The sequence below is a fragment of the Oncorhynchus masou genome, chromosome 24 (assembly GCF_036934945.1).
Source record: "Oncorhynchus masou masou isolate Uvic2021 chromosome 24, UVic_Omas_1.1, whole genome shotgun sequence".
Taxonomy (NCBI): domain Eukaryota; kingdom Metazoa; phylum Chordata; class Actinopteri; order Salmoniformes; family Salmonidae; genus Oncorhynchus; species Oncorhynchus masou.
The window spans coordinates 91,323,131-91,350,160 of NC_088235.1; the positions used below are offsets into that span (position 1 = coordinate 91,323,131).

At 45.8% G+C, this 27,030-nt stretch overlaps 1 protein-coding gene across 1 annotated transcript in view; it reads right to left on the reverse strand.

The window, feature by feature from the left end:
* LOC135513012 (sec1 family domain-containing protein 2-like) overlaps nucleotides 1-27,030 on the reverse strand; it is a 189,575-nt gene that overhangs the window by 8,954 nt on the left and 153,591 nt on the right. The window contains exon 6 of the mRNA XM_064935638.1: nucleotides 22,215-22,360. Coding sequence (XP_064791710.1) covers nucleotides 22,215-22,360 — 146 coding nt within the window. The remainder of the gene's footprint in view (nucleotides 1-22,214; nucleotides 22,361-27,030) is intronic.

Genomic DNA, 27,030 nt, shown 5'->3' on the forward strand with positions numbered 1-27,030 from the left:
ACACACACACACACACACACACACACACACACACACACACACACACACACACACACACACACACACACACACACACACACACACACACACACACACACACACACACACACACACAAAACTGTGCTCTCAATACTTGAAGAGATAGATTTTCTTGACACCTAGCAACCAGTATCAACACAGAGCAAATAGTTCCATCCTCCTCTGCTTGACTCAGATGTGATACAGTAATATCCAGGTAGACACACCCTTCTGACATGGAATCCTCACACCTTTGACACCTGTCAACCAGATTCACCCCATCAGCATCTAATGAAGTGATTCTACCTCATGCTGACAGCCATCTCGGCCATATTAAGCATGTGTGGGGAGACTGACTGTGTTATATAAAAGCAACATTTTATAAAAAAATAAAAAATATCATCCAGCACTTCAACTTCCCCATGCAAATACATGTCAGCACAGTGAGCAAACACAAACAAAACAAACAAACTTGGGAGTAAACACATGACTAACTCATCTAAACACGCATTCACATACAGAGAGAAAGAGAGGTTTGAACACATTGGCCTATGCGTTCAAATGAAACAAACAAACCAATTCATTCATCTCCCCATCCACCCACAAGACAAAACAGTCCTTTATAGCCTCATCTTTAGTCATCCTGCTATCACCCAGGCCTCCCATGACATTTGGAATGAATTTCCCTGTTACTAACAGATATTCATTCCCCCTGGGACTCACCTACTAAAGAGGAGGATAACAAATGATTCACGCAAACACCCACACTATCAACAACAGTATAATTAAGCAATAAGGTACGGGGGTGTGGTATATGGCCAATATACCGCGACTAAGGGATGTTCTTAGGCACGACACACCCCCATACGTGTCTTATTGCTATTATAAACTGGTTACCAACGTAATTAGATCAGTAAAAATAAATGTTTTGTCATACCAGTGGTATACAGTCTGATACACCACGGCTGTCAGCCAATCAGCATTCAGGGCTCGAACCACCTAGTGTATAATGAAGGTTACATCCGGCGCTGACAGAGATGGCTGCCCTGCTTTGCGTTCCTGGGAAACTATGCAGTATTTTGTTTTTCATGTGTTATTTCTTATATTGGTACCACAGGTAATCTTAGGTTTCATTACATACAGTCGGGAAGAACTTCTGAATATAAGAGCAACGTCAACTCACCATCCGTACGACTAGGAATATGACTTTCGCGAAGCGGATCCTGCGTCCTGCCTTTCACCCAGGACAACGGAATGGATCCCAGCCTGCAACCCAAAACAACGACATCGTAAAAAAGGCAGACGAAGCGGTCTTCTGGTCAGGCTCTGGAGACGGGCACATCACACACCACTCCCCAGCATACTACTCGCCAATGTCCAGTCTCTTGACAACAAGGTTGATGAAATCCCAGCAAGGGTAGCATTCCAGAGAGACATCAGAGATTGTAACGTTCTTTGCTTCACGGGAAACATGGCTCACTCGAGAGACGCTAACGGAATCGGTGCAGCCAGCTGGTTTCTTCACGCAAGGACAGAAACAAACATCTTTCTGGTAAGAAGAGGGGCGGGGGCGTATGCCTTATGATTAACGAGACGTGGTGTGATCACAACAACATACAGGAACTCAAGTCCTTCCGTTCACCTGACTTAGAATTCCTCACAATCAAATGTCGACCGCAATATCTACCAAGAGAATTCTCTTCGATTATAATCACAGCCGTATATATTCCCCCCCAAGCAGACACATCGATGGCCCTGAACAAACTTTATTTGACTCTTTGCAAACTGGAAACCACATATCCTGAGCCTGCATTCATTGTAGCTGGGGATTTTAACAAGGCTAATCTGAAAACAAGTCTCCCTAAATTGTATCAGCATATCGATTGCGCAACCAGGGCTGGTAAAACCTTGGATCATTGCTATTCTAACTTCCGCGACGCATATAAGGCCCTCCCCGGCCCTCCTTTCGGAAAAGCTGACCACGACTCCATTTTGTTGCTCCCTGCCTACAGACAGAGACTAAAACAAGAAGCTCCCGCTCTCAGGTCTGTTCAACGCTGGTCAGACCAATCTGATTCCACACTTCAAGACAGCTTCGATCACGTGGACTGGGATATGTTCCGCATTGCTTCCAACAACAACATTGACGAATACGCTGATTCGGTGAGCGAGTTCATTAGAAAGTGCATTGACGATGTCGTTCCCATAGTGATTAAAACATTCCCAAACCAGAAGCCGTGGATTGATGGCAGCATTCGCGTGAAACTGAAAGCGCGAACCACTGCTTTTAACCAGGGCAAGGTGACTGGAAACATGACCGAATACAAACAGTGTAGCTATTCCCTCCGCAAGGCAATCAAACAAGCTAAGCATCAGTATAGAGACAAAGTAGAGTCACAATTCAACGGCTCAGACACAAGAGGTATGTGGCAGGGTCTACAGTCAATCACGGACTACAAAAAGAAAACCAGCCCCGTCACGGAACAGGATGTCTTGCTCCCAGGCAGACTAAATAACTTTTTTGCTCGCTTTGAGGACAATACAGTGCCACTGACACGGCCCGCAACCAAAACATGTGGACCCTCCTTCACTGCAGCCGACGTGAGTAAAACATTTAAACGTGTTAACCCTCACGGCATCCCCAGCTGCGTCCTCAGAGCATGCGCAGACCAGCTGGCTGGTGTGTTTACGGACATATTCAATCAATCCTTATCCCAGTCTGCTGTTACCACATGCTTCAAGAGGGCCACCATTGTCCCTGTTCCCAAGAAAGCTAAGGTAACTGAGCTAAACGACTACCGCCCCGTAGCACTCACTTCTGTCATCATGAAGTGCTTTGAGAGACTAGTCAAGGACCATATTCACCTCCACCCTACCTGACACCCTAAACCCACTACAATTTGCTTACCGCCCAAATAGGTGCACAGACGACGCAATCTCAACCACAACCACACTGCACACTGCCCTAACCCATCTGGACAAGAGGAATACCTATGTGAGAATGCTGTTCATCGACTACAGCTCAGCATTTAACACCATAATACCCTCCAAACTCGTCATCAAGCTCGAGACCCTGGGTCTTGACCCCGCCCTGTGCAACTGGGTACTGGACTTCTTGGCGGGCCGCCCCCAAGTGGTGAGGGTAGGTAACAACATCTCCACCCCGCTGATCCTCAACACTGGGGCCTCACAAGGGTGCGTTCTGAGCCCTCTCCTGTACTCCCTGTTCACCCACGACTGCGTGGCCAACTCAATGATCAAGTTTGCGGACGACACTACAGTGGTAGGCTTGATTACCAACAACGACGAGACGGCCTACAGGGAGGAGGTGAGGGCCCTTGGAGTGCGGTGTCAGGAAAATAACCTCACACTCAACGCCAACAAAACAAAGGAGATGATTGTGGACTTCAGGAAACAGCAGAGGGAGCACCCCCCTAACCACATCGATGGAACAGTAGTGGAGAGGGTAGTAAGTTTTAAGTTCTTCGGCGTACACACCACGGACAAACTGAATTGGTCCACCCACACAGACAGCGTCGTGAAGAAGGCGCAGCAGCGCCTCTTCAACCTCAGGAGGCTGAAGAAATTTGGCTTGTTACCAAAAGCACTCTACAGATGCACAATCGAGAGCATCCTGTCAGGCTATATCACCGCCTGGTACGGCAACTGATCCGCCCACAACCGTAAGGCTCTCCAGAGGGTATTGAGGTCTGCACAACACATCACCGGGGGCAAACTACCTGCCCTCCAGGACACCTACACCACCCGATGTCACAGGAAGGCCATAAAGATCATCAAGGACAACAACCACCCGAGCCACTGCCTGTTCACCACACTATCATCCAGAAGGCGAGGTCAGTACAGGTGCATCAAATCAGGGACCGAGAGACTGAAAAACAGCTTCTATCTCAAGGCCATCAGACTGTTAAACAGCAACCACTAACATTGAGTGGCTGCTGCCAACACACTGACTCAACCCCAGCCACTTTAATAGTGGGAATTGATGTAAAATATATCACTAGCCACTTTAAACAATGATACTTAATATAATGTTTACATAACCTACATTACTCATCTCATCTCATATGTATATACTGTACTCGATACCATCTACTCATTCATATCTTTATGTACATATTCTTTTTCCCCTTACACTGTGTATAAGAAATTAGTTTTGGAGTTGTTAGGTTAGTCGTTGGTTATTACTGCATTGTCGGTACTAAAAGCACAAGCATTTCGCTACACTCGCATTAACATCTGCTAACCATGTGTATGTGACAAATACATTTGATTTGATTTTGAATGACCTGGATTATCAGTTGATATAACAAGTCTCTAGCTGGCTTCAAGTTCCAAAAGCTGGTCTAGGATGAGCTCTAAACCCTGAAAGAATTAAACCAATACCGTCCGCAAGTCTATGGATAGAACTTTGTATTGGGTGTTGAGAGCGATTAAGTCTCACTTAGTTTGCTGAGTGCTTTCTGCTGAATAGGTGGACCTTCTTCCGTTTAGCCCCCAGAAGGACAAGAGTCTCGTCAGACTCCTCAGAGAGTGGTTACTATGGCAATGGAAGAAAAGTATTACTTTATGTAAGACTAACAATGCCACTACAACCTTCCAACCAAAACAAATATCCTTTTTAGGCTTCTCAGTATGGTGTGTGTGTGCGTGTGCGTGCAGGTAAACTCAATTGATACATTTACATTGATAGATCTTGGAATTGTCTCCTACTGTTGTGGTGTCAAAGTATTTTCCCTCTTAACTCAATCCTCTACCTTGAGATGGACAGGATAGCAGTAATGAGATCACGGATGTTTCCTCTTCAAGCCATTCCAGTCATGCCCTAACCCCCCCCCCCCCTCTTTTCTTGAGCATGTGAAGTGTCTGACTTCTTCTGGGTAGAAATAATTGATTAACAGCATGAAAGGTTCCAATGGATAATGCAGGTATATACATGTGTGCACTGCATATGCTACTGAGCATTGTGTGTGTGCTATGAAACACACCATACCTGGCTAGTGTCTTGCACTTCTTTGCTGTGTTCTTATGTCAGAGAGAGACAGGGGCAGACACACAGAGAGAGAGAGAGAAGGGCAGAGAGACAGGGGCAGACAGAGAGAGAGAGAGAGAGAGAGAGAGAGAGAGAGAGAGAGAGAGAGAGAGACAGAGAGACAGAGAGAGAGACAGAGAGACAGAGAGAGAGAGAGAGAGAGAGAGACAGAGACAGAGAGACAGAGACAGAGACAGAGAGAAAGACAGAGAGAGAGACAGAGAGAGAGAGAGACAGAGACAGAGACATGGAGAGACAGAGACAGAGAGAGAGAGAGAGAGAGAGCGACAGAGAGAGAGAGACAGACAGAGAGAGACAGAGACAGAGAGAGACAGAGACAGAGAGAGACAGAGACAGAGAGAGAGAGAGACAGAGAGAGACAGAGAGAGAGACAGAGAGAGACAGAGAGAGTGACAGAGAGAGAGACAGAGACAGGGGTAGACAGAGAGAGAGAGAGAGAGAGAGAGAGAGAGAGACAGAGACAAGGGCAGACAGAGAGAGAGAGAAAAAAAAGAAAGAAAGAAAGAAAGAAAGAGAAGGGCAGAGAGACAGGGGAGGCAGAGAGAGAGACAGGGGCAGACAGAGAGAGAGAGAGAGAGAGAGAGAGAGAGAGAGAGAAAGAAGGGCAGAGAGACAGGGGAGGCAGAGAGAGATACAGGGGCAGACAGAGAGAGAGAGAAAGACAGAGGCAGGCAGAGAGATGGTCAGGCAGAGAGAGATTATCTACTTCACTTGCTTTGGCAATGTAAACATATGTTTCCCAATTGAGAGAGGCAGAGAGACATGGGCAGGCAGAGAGACATGGACAGAGAGAGAGAGAGAGAGAGAGAAAGCCAGAGACTGACAGACAGGAACAAAGAGAGCCAGAGATACTGACAGACAGGAACAAAGAGAGCCAGAGAGACTGACAGACAGGAACAAAGTGAGCCAGAGATACTGACAGACAGGAACAAAGTGAGCCAGAGATACTGACAGACAGGAATAAAGAGAGCCAGAGATACTGACAGACAGGAATAAAGAGAGCCAGAGATACTGACAGACAGGAATAAAGAGAGCCAGAGATACTGACAGACAGGAACAAAGAGAGCCAGAGATACTGACAGACAGGAATAAAGAGAGCCAGAGATACTGACAGACAGGAACAAAGAGAGCCAGAGATACTGACAGACAGGAACAAAGTGAGCCAGAGATAGTGACAGACAGGAACAAAGAGAGCCAGAGATACTGACAGACAGGAACAAAGAGAGCCAGAGATACTGACAGACAGGAACAAAGTGAGCCAGAGATACTGACAGACAGGAACAAAGAGAGCCAGAGATACTGACAGACAGGAACAAAGAGAGCCAGAGATACTGACAGACAGGAATAAAGAGAGCCAGAGATACTGACAGACAGGAACAAAGAGAGCCAGAGATACTGACAGACAGGAACAAAGTGAGCCAGAGATACTGACAGACAGGAACAAAGTGAGCCAGAGATAGTGACAGACAGGAACAAAGAGAGCCAGAGACACCGATTGTAAGATTTGTAATTACTTACTCACAGTGATTACATTTGACATAGTGCTGTTACACTCTGGGAAAAAGAACATTGGCTTCTTAATTGTCTGAAAGAAAAATGCCACCCCCTCTCCCTGTCTGACTGTGAGGAATATTCTAAGATTAGAGGGAGAGGAGGTTGTCATAAACAAAGACATCTTGACCTGAAGACATGAAATTGACTAGAAGAGTGACTCAGTGGGGAGAGACGTAGTGATGTGTTTGTATTTTTTGAGTTTTTGTCAAGAAAAGCCAGTAACTCACAGATACAAAGCTCTGATCCATTTAATTGTACTCATTAATTGTACTTCATTATGAACAGAGAGAGTACTAACACAAAGCACTTAGCTGTCTTACTATACTTGTGAATACTTTTTGGCGACCAGGAATTGATTCCCATTTAAAATCTTAAAGCCCTAAACCTAACTTTAATCTTAAACCCTAAACCTAAACACTAACCCCTAATTCTAATTTTTGTTGGTTTTACTATTTATGTGAGGACTTTTGATACTCACAAGTATACCAAAATGTGCACGCATACACACACGTTAAAATCTAAAGGCACAGCTATTATGCAGAGTCTTTGCCACTGTTTGGGGCCAGGCAGACATAGAGAACTAGAATGCAGATACTAGATGGGGTTGTAATTTTTACAACCCTGAAATAAACATGATAATCCTGTATATCCAACTCATTGTGAGCTGTGGCAAGGTACAGTCAGAGGAAATGTATTGAAGGTAGATTGGATTGCAATATATGTCATGGAACATGTCATGAAATATACATCATTAAACCTACGTCATTAAATAGTCTATAAATACATGCAATTATCAGATATCTTAAGCAGCTTATTGTAAGGTGAGGGGAAAATAAGAGTGAATGTAGGAGACATTCAGAGAGACATGCTAACATCTACAGGGCTCTGTTTTCATTTCTCAAACTGTTATGTACTTGAGTGAAGACCCAAAAGCGGTTTTAACAGAAAACAGAGTTCTTTAATGAAAAACAGGAATGGCATAAATCCTCTTCCAACGTAGTCAATGGAACAAAAGAACGTTAGTATAATGCAGGATGCACCTGCCAGGCAGACTCCGACAGGATAGGACAAGGTGGAAGCAAACGGGACGACAGCTTGCTTCTGGCATCAAAAACACAAACAAGAATCAGACACTGAAAGTAGCAGGAACAGAGAGAGAAATAGAGACCTAATCAGAGGGGGAAGAGAGAACAGGTGTGAAAGAGTGAATGAGCTAGTTAGGGGAGATGTAGAACAGCTGAAGAATGAGAGACAGAGAAGGTAACCTAAAAAGACCAGCAGAGAGAGACAGAGTGAAGAGAAAGGACAGGAACAGACATAACAAGACATGACAGTACCCCCCACTCACCGAGCGCCTCCTGGCGCACTCGAGGAGGAAACCTGGCGGCAACGGAGGAAATCATCGATCAGCGAACGGTCCAGCACGTCCCGAGAGGGAACCCAACTCCTCTCCTCAGGACCGTACCCCTCCCAATCCACTAGGTACTGATGACCACGGCCCCGAGGGCGCATGTCCAAAATCTTACGAACCCTGTAGATGGGTGCGCCTCGACAAGGATGGGGGGAGGGACGAGCGGGGGCGCGAAGAACGGGCTTAACACAGGAGACATGGAAGACCGGGTGAACGCGACGAAGATAGCGCGGAGAAGAAGTCGCACTGCGACAGGATTAATGACCTGAGAAATACGGAACGGACCAATGAACCGCGGGGCCAACTTGCGGGAAAGCTGTCTTAAGGGGAAGGTTCTGAGTGGAGAGCCATACTCTCTGACCGCAACAATATCTAGGACTCTTGGTCCTACGCTATTAGCGGCCCTCACAGTCTGCGCCCTATTACGGCAAAGTGCCGACCTGACCCCTTCCAGGTGCGCTCGCAACGCTGGACAAAAGCCTGAGCGGAGGGGACGCAGGACTCGGCGAGCTGAGATGAGAACAGCGGAGGCTGGTACCCGAGGCTACTCTGAAAAGGAGATAGACCGGTAGCAGACGAGGGAAGCGAGTTGTGGGCGTACTCTGCCCAGGGAGCTGTTCTGACCAAGACGCAGGGTTACGAAAAGAAAGACTGCGTAAAATGCGACCAACAGTCTGATTGGCCCGTTCGGCTTGACCGTTAGACTGGGGATGAAAGCCGGACGAGAGACTGACGGAAGCCCCAATCAAACGGCAAAACTCCCTCCAAAATTGAGACGTGAACTGCGGGCCTCTGTCGGAAACGACGTCAGACGGAAGGCCATGAATTCGGAAAACATTCTCGATAATGATCTGAGCCGTCTCCTTAGCAGAAGGGAGCTTAGCGAGAGGAATGAAATGAGCCGCCTTAGAGAATCTATCGACAACCGTAAGAATAACTGTCTTCCCCGCTGATGAAGGCAGTCCGGTGATAAAATCTAAAGCGATGTGAGACCACGGTCGAGAGGGAATGGGAAGCGGTCTGAGACGGCCGGCAGGAGGAGAGTTCCCAGATTTAGTCTGCGCGCAGACCGAACAAGCGGCGACAAATCGACGCGCGTCACGTTCCCGAGTGGGCCACCAGAAACGCTGGCGAATGGAAGCGAGCGTACCCCGAACGCCGGGGTGGCCGGCTAACTTGGCAGAGTGGGCCCACTGAAGAACGGCCGGACGAGTAGGAACGGGAACGAACAGAAGGTTCCTAGGACAAGCTCGCGGCGACGGAGTGTGAGCGAGTGCTTGCTTTACCTGCCTCTCAATTCCCCAGACAGTCAACCCGACAACACGCCCGTCAGGGAGAATCCCCTCGGGGTCGGTGGAGACCTCAGAAGAACTGAAGAGACGAGATAAAGCATCAGGCTTGGTGTTTTTTGAGCCCGGACGATAAGAAATAACAAACTCGAAACGAGCGAAAAACAGAGCCCAACGAGCCTGACGCGCATTAAGTCGTTTGGCTGAACGGATGTACTCAAGGTTCCTATGGTCAGTCCAAACGACAAAAGGAACGGTCGCCCTCCAACCACTGTCGCCATTCGCCTAGGGCTAAGCGGATGGCGAGCAGTTCGCGATTACCAACATCATAGTTACGTTCTGACGGCGATAAGCGATGAGAGAAAAACGCGCAAGGATGGACCTTGCCGTCAGAGAGAGAGCGCTGAGAAAGAATGGCTCCCACGCCCACCTCTGACGCGTCAACCTCAACAACAAACTGACTAGAGATGTCAGGTGTAACAAGAATAGGTGCGGATGTAAAACGATTCTTAAGAAGATCAAAAGCTCCCTGGGCGGAAACGGACCACTTAAAGCACGTCTTAACAGAAGTAAGGGCTGTGAGGGGAGCTGCCACCTGACCGAAATTACGGATGAAACGACGATAGAAATTAGCGAAGCCCAGAAAGCGCTGCAGCTCGACGCGTGACTTAGGAACGGGCCAATCAATGACAGCCTGGACCTTAGCGGGATCCATCTTAATGCCCTCAGCGGAAATAACGGAACCGAGAAAAGGGACAGAGGCGGCATGAAAAGTGCACTTCTCAGCCTTCACATAAAGACAGTTCTCCAAAAGGCGCTGGAGGACGCGTCGCACGTGCTGAACATGAATCGAGAGAGACGGTGAAAAAATCAGGATATCGTCCATGTAAACGAAAACAAAAATGTTCAGCATGTCTCTCAGGACGTCGTTAACTAGTGCCTGAAAGACAGCTGGAGCGTTAACGAGGCCGAAAGGAAGAACCCGGTATTCAAAGTGCCCTAACGGAGTGTTAAACGCCGTCTTCCACTCGTCCCCCTCCCTGATGCGCACGAGATGGTAGGCGTTACGAAGGTCCAATTTGGTGAAAAACCTGGCTCCCTGCAGGATCTCGAAGGCTGAAGACATAAGAGGAAGCGGATAACGATTCTTAACTGTTATGTCATTCAGCCCGATAATCCACGCATGGGCGCAGGGACCCGTCCTTTCTTCTGAACAAAAAAACCCCGCTCCGGCGGGAGAGGAGGAGGAGACTATGGTACCGGCGTCGAGCGAAACCGACAAATAATCCTCGAGAGCCTTACGTTCGGGAGCCGACAGAGAGTATAATCTACCCCCCGGGGGAGTAGTTCCCGGAAGGAGATCAATACTACAGTCATACGACCGGTGTGGAGGGAGAGAAGTGGCCTTGGAACGACTGAACACCGTGCGCAGATCGTGATACTCCTCCGGCACCCCTGTCAAATCGCCAGGCTCCTCCTGTGAAGAAGAGACAGAGGAAACAGGAGGGATAGCAGACATTAAACAGGTCACATGACAAGAAACATTCCAGGATAGGATAGTATTACTAGACCAATTAATAGAAGGGTTATGGCGCACTAGCCAGGGATGACCCAAAACAACAGGTGTAAAAGGTGAACGAAAAATTAAAAAAGAAATGGTTTCGCTATGATTACCAGAGACAGTGAGGGTTAAAGGCAGCGTCTCACGCTGAATCTTGGGGAGAGAACTACCATCTAAAGCGAACAAGGCCGTGGGCTCCCTAACTGTCTGAGAGGAATGTCATGTTCCCGAGCCCAGGTCTCGTCCATAAAACAGCCCTCCGCCCCAGAGTCTATCAAGGCACTGCAGGAAGCAGATGAACCGGGCCAGCGGAGATGGACCGGAAAGGTAGTGCGTGATCCAGAAGGAGAGGCCTGAGTAGTTGCGCTCACCAGTAGCCCTCCTCTTACTGATGAGCTCTGGCTTTTACTGGACATGAGGTGACAAAATGACCAGCGGAGCCGCAGTAGAGACAGAGGCGATTGGTGATTCTCCGTTCCTTCTCCTTGGCCGAGATGCGGATACCCCCCAGCTGCATAGGCTCAGCATCCGAGCCGGCGGAGGAGGGTGGCAGTGATGCGGCAGGTGGCAGTGATGTGGAGAGGGGAGCAACGGAGAACGCGAGCTCCTTTCCACGAGCTCGGCGACGAAGATCAAACCGTCGCTCTATGCGAATAGCGAGAGCTATTAAGGAGTCCAGACTGGAAGGAACCTCCCGGGAGAGGATCTCATCCTTAACCTCGACGAGGAGACCCTCCAGAAAACGAGCGAGCAAAGCCGGCTCGTTCCAGTCACTAGAGGCAGCGAGAGTGCGAAACTCAATAGAATAATCCGTTATGGATCGATTCCCCTGACATAGGGAAGACAGGGCCCTGGAAGCCTCCTCCCCAAAAACAGAACGGTCAAAAACCCGTATCATCTCCTCCTTAAAGTCCTGATACTGGTTAATACACTCAGCCCTCGCCTCCCAGATTGCCGTGCCCCACTCACGCGCCCGTCCGGTAAGGAGAGAAATGACGTAGGCGATGCGGGCTGCGCTCCTGGAGTAAGTGTTGGGCTGGAGAGAGAACACCACATCACACTGAGTGAGGAATGAGCGGCACTCAGTGGGCTCCCCAGAGTAACACGGCGGGTTGTTGATCCTGGGCTCCGGAGACTCGGAAACCCTGGAAGTGGGCGGTGGATCGAGGTGGAGTTGGTGAACCTGTCTTGTGAGGTCGGAGACTTGGACGGCCAGGGTCTCAACGGCATGTCGAGCAGCAGACAATTCCTCCTCGTGTCTGCCTAGCATCGCTCCCTGGATCTCGACGGCGGAGTGAAAAGGGTCCGGAGCCGCTGGGTCCATTCTTGGTCTGATTCTTCTGTTATGTACTTGAGTGAAGACCCAAAAGCGGTTTTAACAGAAAACAGAGTTCTTTAATGAAAACAGGAATGGCATAAATCCTCTTCCAACGTAGTCAATGGAACAAAAAGAACGTTAGTATAATGCAGGATGCACCTGCCAGGCAGACTCCGACAGGATAGGACAAGGTGGAAGCAAACGGGACGACAGCTTGCTTCTGGCATCAAAAACACAAACAAGAATCAGACACTGAAAGTAGCAGGAACAGAGAGAGAAATAGAGACCTAATCAGAGGGGGAAGAGAGAACAGGTGTGAAAGAGTGAATGAGCTAGTTAGGGGAGATGTAGAACAGCTGAAGAATGAGAGACAGAGAAGGTAACCTAAAAAGACCAGCAGAGAGAGACAGAGTGAAGAGAAAGGACAGGAACAGACATAACAAGACATGACACAAACGTTATCTATCTGGATTTCGCCTATTGAATAGGATTAAATGCATAGAAATAGAATGAATAGAACGGACAAATTATTTACTTTAATGGTGACTCCCGTTCTATTTATTCTATTTCTCTAGTGGTTCTTAAATTTTTTCAGCCTTGGACCCAAATGAGAAATTCTGTGTTTTCCTGGGACCCAAGGTTAGGAAAATATGCAACTATATGTAAATATCGGTACTTTTCAATGCACTTATGCCTAAAAAAATGCAATATAGGTAAAAACAAATAAAAATGAAATACCCATAAATATATTTATGTTTATTTTTCCCCATTAAAAACACAAAAGCACTGTTTCCTGAAGCACTGTTTTCCTGAAGCACTGTTTTCCTGAAGCATTGTTTTCCTGAAGCACTGTTTCCTGAAGCACTGTTTTCCTGAAGCATTGTTTTCCTGAAGCACTGTTTCCTGAAGCATTCTGCCCTGTTCTGAAACAACTCCCTGGGTTTACCGTCATGTTGTGCCTGGATGTTAGGTCAGGACGTGTCGTTTTCATTTGTTTCGTTTTGAGAGACTCATTACTAAGCACTTCCCCACACAAAACACATTGTGGGCGCTCGTTATTTCTCAAAGTTTGTATGAAAGAGACAGAAAGTTATTTCTCAAAGTTTGTATGAAAGAGACAGAAAGTCATCACTGTATTTGCGTGATTACCATTTCATGATGATTGAGCTCAGTCAGATGATTGAGTCCATTTCAGTCAGAACTGGTGATTACCATGAGTCCATTTCATGATGATTGAGCTCAGTCAGAACTGGTGATTACCATGAGTCCATTTCATGATGATTGAGCTCAGTCAGAACTGGTGATTACCATGAGTCCATTTCATGATGATTGAGCTCAGTCAGAACTGGTGATTACCATGAGTCCATTTCATGATGATTGAGCTCAGTCAGAACTGGTGATTACCATGAGTCCATTTCATGATGATTGAGCTCAGTCAGAACTGGTGATTACCATGAGTCCATTTCATGATGATTGAGCTCAGTCAGAACTGGTGATTACCATGAGTCCATTTCATGATGATTGAGCTCAGTCAGAACTGGTGATTACCATGAGTCCATTTCATGATGATTGAGCTCAGTCAGAACTGGTCCATTTCATGATGATTGAGCTCATCAGAACTGGTGATTACCATTCCATTTCATGATGATTGAGCTCAGTCAGAACTGGTGATTACCATGAGTCCATTTCATGATGATTGAGCTCAGTCAGAACTGGTGATTACCATGAGTCCATTTCATGATGATTGAGCTCAGTCAGAACTGGTGATTACCATGAGTCCATTTCATGATGATTGAGCTCAGTCAGAACTGGTGATTACCATGAGTCCATTTCATGATGATTGAGCTCAGTCAGAACTGGTGATTACCATGAGTCCATTTCATGATGATTGAGCTCAGTCAGAACTGGTGATTACCATGAGTCCATTTCATGACAGCGGTGAGTGAAGGCTAGGGGGAATAACAAGTCAGTGGCTTGAACGTCAGCGTTGCAGCGTGTGGGTCACGGAGTAATCTTCTTGGAAGACTGCAGAAAAAAAGATCTGGTAAACCGCAAAGCACACGGGCATCTCCCTCTCCCACTCGCGCTGCTGCCAAACTGGGCAAAGACTGCTGCCAACCAGAGAGCGCACTGAACAGAGAGCGCACTGAACAGAGAGCGCACTGAACAGAGAGCGAACTGAACAGAGAGCGAACTGAACAGAGAGCGAACTGAACAGAGAGCGAACTGAACAGAGAGCGAACTGAACAGAGAGCGCACTGAACAGAGAGCACAGTTGCACTTGGCCAAATCAATTCCAGTAATAATTATACATTTCCGTCGCGACCCACCATTAACATTACATCATACATTACATTACATTACATTAACAGGTCACTACTTTAAAAACGCTGCTCGATGCATTTAATCCTATCCGAGGCGACATCAAATTTTTGAAAACTGGGCCCAGGTCATAACAACATGTGTGAGAAAAAGAGAGCCAGTTGAAAACCCCAGCATACCAAGGCCATGAATCTCCCTTTCCATTGTGCCCCAAACAGTTTCCACTACTACTACTTTCCACCTCATTTCAAAAGCAAATCTTCACATGCCTTCCCTTTTACACAGTAGCACTCTGTTAAATTACTTGGGCTAATGGTTTTCCTTTCAGAAGAGAGGCATCATTATGTCACATCATCCAATCTAGACAATAACACTGACAGTTAATGATAGGGTTATCTAGAGTGAGAGAGTGAGAGAGAGAGTGTTGAGAGAGAGAGAGAGAGAGAGAGAGTGTTGAGAGAGAGAGAGTGTTGAGAGAGAGAGAGTGTTGAGAGAGAGAGTGTTGAGAGAGAGTGTTGAGAGAGAGTGTTGAGAGAGAGAGAGTGTTGAGAGAGAGAGAGTGTTGAGAGAGAGAGAGAGTGTTGAGAGAGAGAGAGAGTGTTGAGAGAGAGAGAGTGTTGAGAGAGAGAGAGTGTTGAGAGAGAGAGAGTGTTGAGAGAGAGAGAGTGTTGAGAGAGAGAGAGTGAGTGTTAAGAGAGAGAGAGTGAGTGTTGAGAGAGAGAGAGTGAGTGTTAAGAGAGAGAGTTAACTGTTAATTTTTATTGTTTACCTTACTTGCTTTGGCAATGTAAACACATGTTTCCCATGCCAATAAAGCCCCTTGAATTGAATTGAATTGAGAGAGTGAGTGTTGAGAGAGAGTGAGTGTTGAGAGAGAGAGAGTGAGTGTTGAGAGAGAGAGAGTGAGTGTTGAGAGAGAGAGTGAGTGTTGAGAGAGTGAGAGAGTGTTGAGAGAGAGAGTGTTGAGAGAGAGAGTGTTGAGAGAGAGAGAGGTAATGAGCAGATGAGCTCTTGCATTTTTCAGCATGTTCTTAAAAAATTGAGAGATTTAGAGTTAGATAAACTTTGATTTTTTTGGTCAGGGACATATACATAATGCAACCCACTACAACATCACCTTCGCTCCAAATCAAAACTCAAAACCTACAACCTGATTTTGGACGGAATTACGGAATCACCTGGAAGGCTTACAACTACCAAAGATCATTATTCTAAAGCTATACAGTAAATGCTCCTCTGGAAAACAACAGAAACCTGAAAACACCATCCAACCTGGAACGGAGTGAGTAAAGTTTAGTCTAAAGCTATATTTTATTTCCAAAAGCCAAGAAGAAAAATACATTGCATTACTTTATAAGGACTGAATGCTAAATTAAGGTGGCCAAGCTTGATACAGCTTCAATTAGCACTGACGTGTTAAGTGAGAGGTGTCAAAGCCCTTTAGCCCAACAATGGCAGGAGAGTCGCACAGTCTACTCCAACCAAATGGAGAGGCCTTAGAAGCTGTCTCCCGCTGTTCAGAGGTAATTAAAATACAGTACCCTGTGTATGTAAAGAATGATAAGATCCAAAAAGAGCACAAGATGAAGCTCCATATGGAAAACCAAGAGACACTTTTTGCTGACTATTATAAAAATGGGAACATCAGCAACTTCATCTTCCACACAAACCATTCCCTGGCATGGCACAGTGCTATATTAGCACACTACCCCTCTTAAGAGCGGGGTGTTACCGAGGGGTGGAAACTCAGGATACTTGACAACGAGGACTCTGGGTCAGCTAATATAAATCTCTATAAGTCTGGAACAGTATTGGTACAGGGCAACCCCAAACAGTTACAGCTGGACTTTCACCTAATCAAATCATTTGCCCAGCAGGAGAAGCTCTCCCTTGAGAAGGATACCCTCACCCCGAGCGGGTCAGACCAGACCCCTTCATTATATAACCCCACAGACGAGCAACCCCAAGCGGAAAGTCAACCTCCCAGCACAGAGCACTACTCCCTCATTGAAATGAATGATACATTTATCCAGCTGGAGGTAAGGCAGGTGGAGCTGGAACAGCAGGTGATTACACTCCAGTCAAGCACAGACCCAGACAACAGTCCAGCACAACAACACCCCCTTAACCAGACCCAGAGAGATGGAGTTAGGAGAGACATATCTGCACTCTGGACTGTGGTGAGACAACTTCAACAGGAGGAAAAGCAGGAGCAGGAGAAGAACAGAGCACTAGAGGATCAGACTGCTGGAGGAGAGGGTGAGGGGGATGGCATGTGACAGAGAACAACCCACTAGAGAGGTGGAAACCCCGCAGAGTACTCCTTATAGACTCAAATGGGAAATATATACAAGAAAAATACAACTTTTTCCCAAGCACAGTGTGTCTAAACTCTGGTGTCCAAACACTCAGTGCGCCCTAGACCTTCTGTCTGAGAACCAACTAGGTTCATCCAGCCACATAATAATACACACAGGCACAAATGGCCTGAGAGCACAGCAGGAAAGGGTGGCCACACCACTCAAGGGAGTGATTGAAAAAGCTTCTTCTACTTTCCCCAATGCACAAGTGGTTATATCCACCCTGCTACCACGAAAAGACTTCCACCCTGCTCCCATACAGTCGGTAAACGCAATTATTTCCCGTGACTGTGCCTCAAAACCAAATGTTTACCTGGCCCACCACTCCACCCTGGACTTGAACAGGGACATCATTCTCAAACGCAGCCCCAACACCTCACACAGGAGCAACAGATCAATAGACCCCCCAGACCTGCACATAGAGGACCCACAGTGAGAGGACCAACATCCAGACCACAACACCATCAACCATATCCACAACCCCACCACAACCAACACCCCCCAAGTCAACCATGCCCACACACAATTTAGGCCCCCTCAGATCAGACCTATGCCACTCCTGCCCAACCCATGCACCCCACCCCCGCCCAGGCCGTGAGCAGGCAAGCAGGCCCAACCCCTACTCTTACACTAGCCCAAGCCGATGGCATGCACCAGATGCTCAGCAGGCTCTCCTCACACTTACTAGTCTGAGACCAAACCACACGACCAACAACATTGGACACTTTATGGAACACAAAGCCTTCACTATCTCATCCTGGAATATCCCAGGCCTGAGGTCAACTGCCTTTGGCCTAAAGAGAAGGAACCTTGACTTCAAAGAAATTGGAAATTGTCATCCTACAAGAAACATGGTATAGAGGAGACGGACCCACTGGTTGCCCTCTAGGTTACAGAGCGCTGGTAGTCCCATCCACCAAACTACCAGGTGTGAAACAGGGAAGGGACTCAGGGGGTATGCTAATTTGGTATAGAGCAGACCTAACTCACTCCATTAAATTAATCAAAACAGGAACATTTTACATTTGGCAAGAAATTCAAAAGGAAATGATTTTAACAGAGAAAAATGTCCTCCTGTGTGCTACCTATATCCCCCTACTAGAGTTCCCATACTTTAATGAAGACAGCTTCTCCATCCTGGAGGAGGAAATCAATCATTTTCAGGCCCAGGGACATATTCTAGTCTCTAGCGACCTAAATGCCAGAACATGACAAGAACCTGACACCCTCAGCACACAGGGGGACAAACACCTGCCTGGAGGTGACAGCATTCCCACCCCCATATGCCCCCCTAGGCACAACTACAACAACATAACCAACAAAAACGGGTCACAACTCCTGCAGCTCTGTCGCACGCTGGGTATGTACATAGTCAAGGGTAGGCTTCGAGGGGACTCCTACTGTAGGTACACCTATGGCTCATCCCTTGGCAGTAGTATTGTAGACTACTTTACCACTGACTTCAACTCAGAGTTACTCAGAGCATTCATAGTCAGCCCACTGACACCCCTATCAGATCACAGTCTACTTGAACAGAGCAATACTCAATCATGAGGCATCAAAGCCAAAGGAACTGAGTAATATTAAGAAATGCTATAGATGGAAGGAATCTAGTGTGGAAACCTACCAAAAAACTATTAGGCAACAACAAATTCAATCCCTTTTAGACAACTTCCTGGACAAAATGTTCCACTGTAATAGTGAAGGTGTAAACTTGGCAGTAGACAATCTTAACAGTATATTTGACCTCTCAGCTTCCCTATCAAATCTAAACATTTGAAACAGTAGACATTACACTCACAGAAGTTCCAAAAGAATAAAGACATTACAAATGTCCTATTATGTATATATACAGTGTTGTAACAATGTGCAAATAGTTAAAGTACAAAAGGGAAAATAAATAAACCTAAATATGGGTTGTATTTTCAGTGGTGTTTGTTCTTCACTGGTTGCCCTTTTCTTGTGGCAACAAGTCACAAATCTTGCTGCTGTGATGGCACACTGTGGTATTTCACCCAGTAGATATGGGAGTTTATCAAAAGAAAACCAAAGAAGATGAACAACAATGACAAATGTTTTGATGAAGAAATCAAAAACCTAAGAAAGAAATTGAGAAACCTATCCAACCAAAAACATAGAGACCAGGAAAACCTGAGTCTACGCCTTCACTCTGGTGAATCACTAATACAATACAGAAAAACACTACGGAGAAAAAAAAGAAAAAGAAATCAGCTCAATGTAATTGAAGAATCCATCAATTCTAACCACTTCTGGGAAAACTGGAAAACACTAAACAAACAACAACAACAAGAAATGTCTATCCAAAATAGAGATGTATATGTAAACCAATTCTCCAATCTTTTTGGCTCTATAACAAAGAACAAACAGCAAAAACATATACATGATCAAATACAAAATCTGGATTATCCAATGACCTTGAATTAACTATCGGACAAAATAAATCCCCTCCAACCCAAAAAGGCATGTGATGTTGATGGTATCCTCAATGAAATGATACAATATACAGACAACAAATTCCAATTGGCCATACTACATTTTTTTAACATCCACCTCAGCACTGGAATCTTCCCCAATATTTGGAACCAAGGACTGATCACCACAATCCACAAAAGTGGAGACAAATTTTGACCCCAATAACTACTGTGTGATATGCTTCAACAGCAACGATGCCTTAACATTAACAGCAGACTCGTACATTTCCTCAGTGAAAACAATGTACTGAGCAAATGTCAAATTGGCTTTTTACCAAATGATCGTACGACAGATCAGATAAGGGTGTGCCCCTAATTGACAAACAAACAAACCAAAACAAAGGCAAATTCTTCTCATGCTTTGTTGATTTCCTAAAAGCCTTCGACTCAATTTGGCATGAGGGTCTGCAAAACAAATTGATGGAAAGTGGTGTTGGGGGAAAAACATACGACATTATAAAATCCATGTACGCAAACAACAAGTGTGCGGTTAAAATCTGCAAAAAACACACATTTCTTCCCACAGGGCCGTGGGGTGAGACAGGGATGCAGATTAAGCCCCACCCTCTTCAACATATATATCAACGAATTGGCGAGGGCACAAGAACAGTCTGCAGCACCCGGCCTCACCCTACTAGAATCTGAAGTCAAATGTCTACTGTTTATCTGATGATCTGGTGCTTCTATCACCAACCAAGGAGGGCCTACAGCAGCACCTAGATCTTCTGCACAGATTCTGCCAGACCTGGGCCTTGTCAGACCTGGGCCCTGACAGACCTGGGCCCTGACAGTAAATCTCAGTAAGGCCAAAATAATGGTGCTCCAAAAAAGGTCCAGTCGCCAGGACCACAAATACAAATTCCATCTAGACAACGTTGCCCTAGAGCACACAAAAAACTATACATACTTTGGACTAAACATCAGCGCCACAGGTAACTTCCAAAAAGCTGTGAACGATTTGAGAGACAAGGCAAGAAGGGCATTCTATGCCATCAAGAGGAACATAAATTTCAACATACCAATTAGGATCTGGCTAAAAATACTTGAATTAGTAATATAAACCATTGCCCTTTATGGTTGTGAGGTCTGGGGTCCGCTCACCAACCAAGAATTCACAAAATAGGAACAAAGACCAAATTGAGAATCTACATGCAGAATTCTGCAAAAATATCCTCCGTGTACAACGTAAACATCAAATAATGCCTGCAGAGCAGAATTAGGCCGATACCCACTAATGATCAAAATATAGAAAAGAGCTGTTCAATTCTACAACCATGTATAGTTTTTTGTGAAGCGATTCCCAAAACCTTCCATAACAAAGCCATCACGTACAGAGAGATAAACCTGGAGAAGAGTCCTCTAAGCAAGCTGGTCCTGGGTCTCTGTTCACAAACACAAACAGACCCCACAGAGCCCCAGGACAGCAACACAATTAGACCCAACCAAATCATGAGAAAACAAAGAGATACTTATTTTCAATGTGTAATTAGTAATTAACAAACAAATTAGAATGCCATTTGGCCCTAAAAAGAGAGTACCCAGTGGCAGAATACCTGACCACTGTGACTGACCCAAACTTAAGGAATGCTTTGACTATGTACAGACTCAGTGAGCATAGCCTTGCTATTGAGAAAGGCTGCCGTAGGCAGACCTGGCTCTCAAGAGAACACTGCCCACAAAATGAGGTGGAAACTGAGCTGCACTTCCTAACCTCCTGCCCAATGTATGACCATATTAGAGACACATATTTCCCTCAGATTACACAGATCCACAAAGAATTAGAAAACAAACCCGATTTTGATAAACTCCCATATCTACTGGGTGAAATACCACAGTGTGCCATCACAGCAGCAAGATTTGTGACTTGTTGCCACAAGAAAAGGGCAACCAGTGAAGAACAAACACCACTGAAAATACAACCCATATTTAGGTTTATTTATTTTCCCTTTTGTACTTTAACTATTTGCACATTGTTACAACACTGTATATATACATAATATGACATTTGTAATGTCTTTATTCTTTTGGAACTTCTGTGAGTGTAATGTCTACTGTTCATTTTTATTATTTATTTCACTTTTTTATATTATCTACTTTACTTGCTTTGGCAATGTTAACATATGTTTCCCATGTCAATAAAGCCCCTTAAATTGAACCCATTCACTACATCTAATCATTCAGTTCCCTGTCAACACAATGCCTTCCTCATCAGCTCTCAGATCACAGTAGAGGCTAAGGACAGTGGAAGTGGAATGATCTGGCTATTCTTTTGTGTTGTTTAGTCATTGTTGTTTTTCCTACTGAAACCAGAGGATAAAGCCAAGCCATTCACAGGTGCCTGGCTGCCCTCCTCCAAACACACACTAACTCACTCTAAAGAGAAGGAAGACTGTGTGTGCTACATAGGAAAAATGTGCCACGCTGGCACACAATGATGTGAGAGATTCATTCAGAAGACTGTGGCTCTGACGCAAGACTGGGATGAGAGGAAGGAAGAGCAGAAGACAAAGTCTTCTATTCGACCTGGGACTGACGTCAATGTCATTGCCACTAGGGTGTCTATGAAAGAGGGGAGGAGAAAGTGGAGAATAACTGGCTGCGATCTATGGAGATACAATATGTACGTATGAGCAGAACATTTATCTATAGTTGAACAGATGAATAGACAAAGGGAGACAGGCGTGGACAGTAACGTAGACAGAAACTCGATACTAGGAAATAGTAATGTGTTCAGGAGGATGCTGTGGAGGTGTGTTGGAGATGGACTGGAATCCCTGGTACCAATGACGTTGTTGAGGTGTGTTAGTGAACGACTGACCTGGTGTACTCCATCGCTGGCTGTGTAGACGGAGTTGAGCTGTTTGAGGTGGTCTCGGGCGTGGCTCAACTCTCTGAGGGTGTCAAACACCCCCTCCACAGCAGTATGGGCCCTCTCCATGGTGAGCTCTTCAATACTTCCACACCCTACACAGAGAGAGAGAAACACACACACAAAGCAAAACATGTACCTGTGAATGTCCTCCTCACGTCTAATCAACATTTCATTTCATGTTGCCCCATTTCAAAAAAGTACCTGGGGAAGAAAATGTTGTGTTCTGATTATGAGGTGGAATTTGCTATCATGGCCCCAAAAAGTCTGAGAACCCATGCCCTAAATAACTCAGTGTCTTGTACATTGGACTAGACTACCATGGTCAAAGCCAGGAGAAAGAGTACAAAAGGCCCTTTATTTACCAGAGAATGTCCTCCTCATATCTAATCAACATTTCATATGGCCCCATCTCCAAAAAGTGCATGGGGAAGAAAAAGTTTGGTCAATAATACACCCAAGAAGACAGAGGGTGGGAGAGGCAGAGGCAGAGACAGACAGCGGGGGAGGCTCTCCATGCCCAGGTCGGAGTGCTGTTGGCTAGGGGTAGGTAACAGTGGCATCTACGTCTCTCTCTCCCTGCTAAGGAACGTGGTTGTCGTTGGTTAATGAGAAGGTCACGTGGTATTAAGACATACAGTATAAAATACATAAAATCAAACATGAAACCACATCAGTAGGACAGACACTCAGGGAGACAACACCTGGGATGAATAATTGTGCATAGTGATGACTACAGCAGGACTACTGCCAAACAGCACACTTACATAAGATCCTCTGGGTTGTTTTCTCCTAATGGAACCGTTATATATGTAGGATGCTAGCCGAGAGGTTATAGTTCAGTCCAAAGCCTCCATATCAAAAGGAATACTTTGCTACCATACTGACCAATCACTCTCAGTCTGGGGCTCTAAGCTTCTGTATCCTCCCTAATCAGGAACACAACTACTGACCAACCGATTAAATACAACATTACATATCGTGTGTGTGTGTGTGCGTGCATGGCCTCCACGTGCCTGTATGACCTCCCTACAATGCCTGGGCATGCTCCTCATGAGGTGGCGGATGGTCTCCTGAGGGATCTCCTCCCAGACCTGGACTAAAGCATCCGCCAACTCCTGGACAGTCTGTGGTGCAACGTGACGTTGGTGGATGGAGCGAGACATGATGTCCCAGATGTGCTCAATTGGATTCAGGTCTGGGGAACGGGCGGGCCAGTCCATAGCATCAATGCCTTCCTCTTGCAGGAACTGCTGGCACACTCCAGCCACATGAGGTCTAGTATTGTCTTGCATTAGGAGGAACCCAGGGCCAACCGCACCAGCATATGGTATCACAAGGGGTCTGAGGATCTCATCTCGGTACCTAATGGCAGTCAGGCTACCTCTGGCGAGCACATGGAGGGCTGTGCGGCCCCCCAAAGAAATGCCACCCCACACCATGACTGACCCACCGCCAAACCGGTCATGCTGGAGGATGTTGCAGGCAGCAGAACGTTCTCCACGGCGTCTCCAGACTTTCAAGTCTGTCACATGTGCTCAGTGTGAACCTGCTTTGATCTGTGAAGAGCACAGGGCGCCAGTGACGAATTTGCCAATCTTGGTGTTCTCTGGCAAATGCCAAACGTCCTGCACGGTGATGGGCTGTAAGCACAATCCCCACCTGTGGACGTCGGGCCCTCATACCACCCTCATGGAGTCTGTTTCTGACCGTTTGAGCAGACACATGCACATTTGTGGTATGCTGGAGGTCATTTTGCAGGGCTCTGGCAGTGATCCTCCTGCTCCTCCTTGCACAAAGGCGGAGGTAGCGGTCCTGCTGCTGGGTTGTTGCCCTCCTCCACGTCTCCTGATGTACTGGCCTGTCTCCTGGTAGCTCCTCCATGCTCTGGACACTACGCTGATAGACACAGCAAACCTTCTTGCCACAGCTCGCATTGATGTGCCATCCTGGATGAGCTGCACTACCTGAGCCACTTGTGTGGGTTCTAGACTCCGTCTCATGCTACCACTAGAGTGAAAGCACTGCAAGCATTCAAAACATCAGCCAGGAAGCATAGGAACTGAGAAGTGGTCTGTGGTCCCCACCTGCAGAACCACTCCTTTATTGGGGGTGTCTTGCTAATTGCCCATAATTTCCACCTGTTGTCTATTCCATTTGCACAACAGCATGTGAAATTTATTGTCAATCAGTGTTGCATCCTAAGTGGACAGTTTGATTTCACAGAAGTCTGATTGACTTGGAGTTACATTGTGTTGTTTAAATGTTCCCTTCATTTTTTTTGAGCAGTGTATATTCACACGATATGAAATGTTATATTTTCCCCCAAAGAGGGAAGGCAGTTCTGGATTAGAGCATCTGACTAAAATGTCCATTTAAAATGTAGTTAAATTAAATGCTTTCCTTTTGTTTCATGGTTTGATGGAAATCCTATCATGAATAAAGGGTTTTTAAGTCACGCATGCTCATTGACATCCAGTCAGAGTTGAGGTGTCAGGTAAATCTAATCTACAAAGAAAACAGGCAGCACACTTAACTCTCAACAGTAGTACTGTTTCTAGCCAATTATCTTGTTCTATACCTTGGGTTTACTCTATCTATCTATCTATCTATCTGTGTGTACAGTATGTATGTCTACACACAAAAATCCATATTTGCCATAAATATTTACAAAACCTCTTTCAGATTAAATATATTTTGTTCATTAACATAACTGAACTGGAGTTGTGCCCATGTATAAATGGATATACACCGAGAGTATAAAACATTAGGAACACCTTCCTCTTTGCCTTCAGAACAGCCTCAATTCATTGGGGCATAGGTCAGCATCCCTGTGGAATGCTTTTGACAGCTTATAGAGTACAAGATGTCAAAAGAATTCTACAGGGATGCTGGCCCATGTTGACTCCAATACTTCCCACAGTTGTGTCAAGTTGGCTGGATGTCCTTTGGGTGGTGGCCCACTCTTGATTAAAGAGTACAAGCTGTCAAAAGCATTCTACAGGGATGCTGGCCCATATTGACTCCAATACTTCCCACAGTTGTGTCAAGTTGGCTGGATGTCCTTTGGGTGGTGGCTCACTCTTGATACACACGGGAAACTGTTGAGTGTGAAAAACTTTGCAGCTTTGCAGTTCTTGACACACTCATACCGGTGCACCTGGCACCTAGTACCATACCCTGTTCAAAGGCACTGAAATCTTTTGTCTTTTCCATTCACCCTCAATGCAACACATACACAATCCATATCTCAATTGTCTCTAGCCTTAAAAATCCTTATTTAACCAGTCTCCTTCCCTTCATCTACAGTCGTGGCCAAAAGTTCAGAATGACACAAATATTAATTTTCACAAAGACTGCTGCTTCAGTTTGTATTATGGCAATTTGCATATACTCCAGAATGTTATGAAGAGTGATCAGATGAATTGCAATTAATTACAAAGTCCCTCTTTGCCATGCAAATTAACTGAATCCCCCAAAAACATTTTCACTGCATTTCAGACCTGCCAAAAAGGACCAGCTGACATCATGTCAGTGATTATCTCGTTAACACAGGTGTGAGTGTTGACGAGGACAAGGCAAGAGATCAGTCATGCTGATTGAGTTTGAATAACAGACTGAAAGCTTCAAAAGGAGGTTGGTGCTTGGAATCATTGTTCTTCCTCTGTCAACCATGGTTACCTGCTTTGCACAAAAAGGGCTTCACATGCAAGGATATTGCTGCCAGTAATATTACACCTAAATCAACAATTTATCGGATCATAAAGAACTTCAAGGAGAGCAGTTCAATTGTTGTGAAGAAGGCTTCAGGGTGCCCAAGAAAGTCCAGTAAGCGCCAGGACCGTCTCCTAAAGTTGATTCAGCTGCAGAATCGGGGAACCACCAGTACAGAGCTTGCTCAGGAATGGCAGCAGGCAGGTGTGAGTGCATCTGCACGCACAATGAGGCGATGACTTTTGGAAGATGGCCTGGTGTCAAGAAGGGCAGCAAAGAAGCCACTTCTCTCCAGGAAAAACATCAGGGACAGACTGATATTCTGCAAAAGGAACAGGGATTGGACTGCTGAGGACTGGGGTAAAGTCATTTTCACTGATGAATCCCCTTTCCAATTGTTTGGGGCATCCGGGAAAAATGCTTGTCAAGAGAAGACAAGGTGAGTGCTACCATCAGTCCTGTGTCATGCCAACTGTAACGCATCCTGAGACCATTCATGTGTGGGGTTGCTTCTCAGCCAAGGGAGTGGGCTCACTCACAATTTTGCTTAAGAACACAGCCATGAATAAAGAACAGTACCAACACATCCTCCGAGAGCAACTTCTCCCAACCATCCAGGAACAGTTCGGTGACGAACAATGCCTTTTCCAGCATGATGGAGCACCTTGCCATAAGGAAAAAGTGATAACTAAGTGGCTCAGGGAAGAAAACATGGATATTATGGGTCCATGGCCAGGAAACTCCCCAGACCTTAATCCCATTGAGAACTTGTGGTCAATCCTCAAGAGGCGGGTGGACAAACAAAACCCCACAAATTCTGACAAACTCCAAGCATTGATTATGCAAGAATTGGCTGCCATCAGTCAGGATGTGGCCCAGAAGTTAATTGACAGCATGCCAGGACGGATTGCAGAGGTCTTGAAAAAGAAGGGCCAACACTGCAAATATTGACTCTTTGCATCAACTTCATGTAATTGTCAATAAAAGCCTTTGACACTTGTGAAATTCTTGGAATTATACTTCAGTATTCCATCTGACAAAAATATCTAAA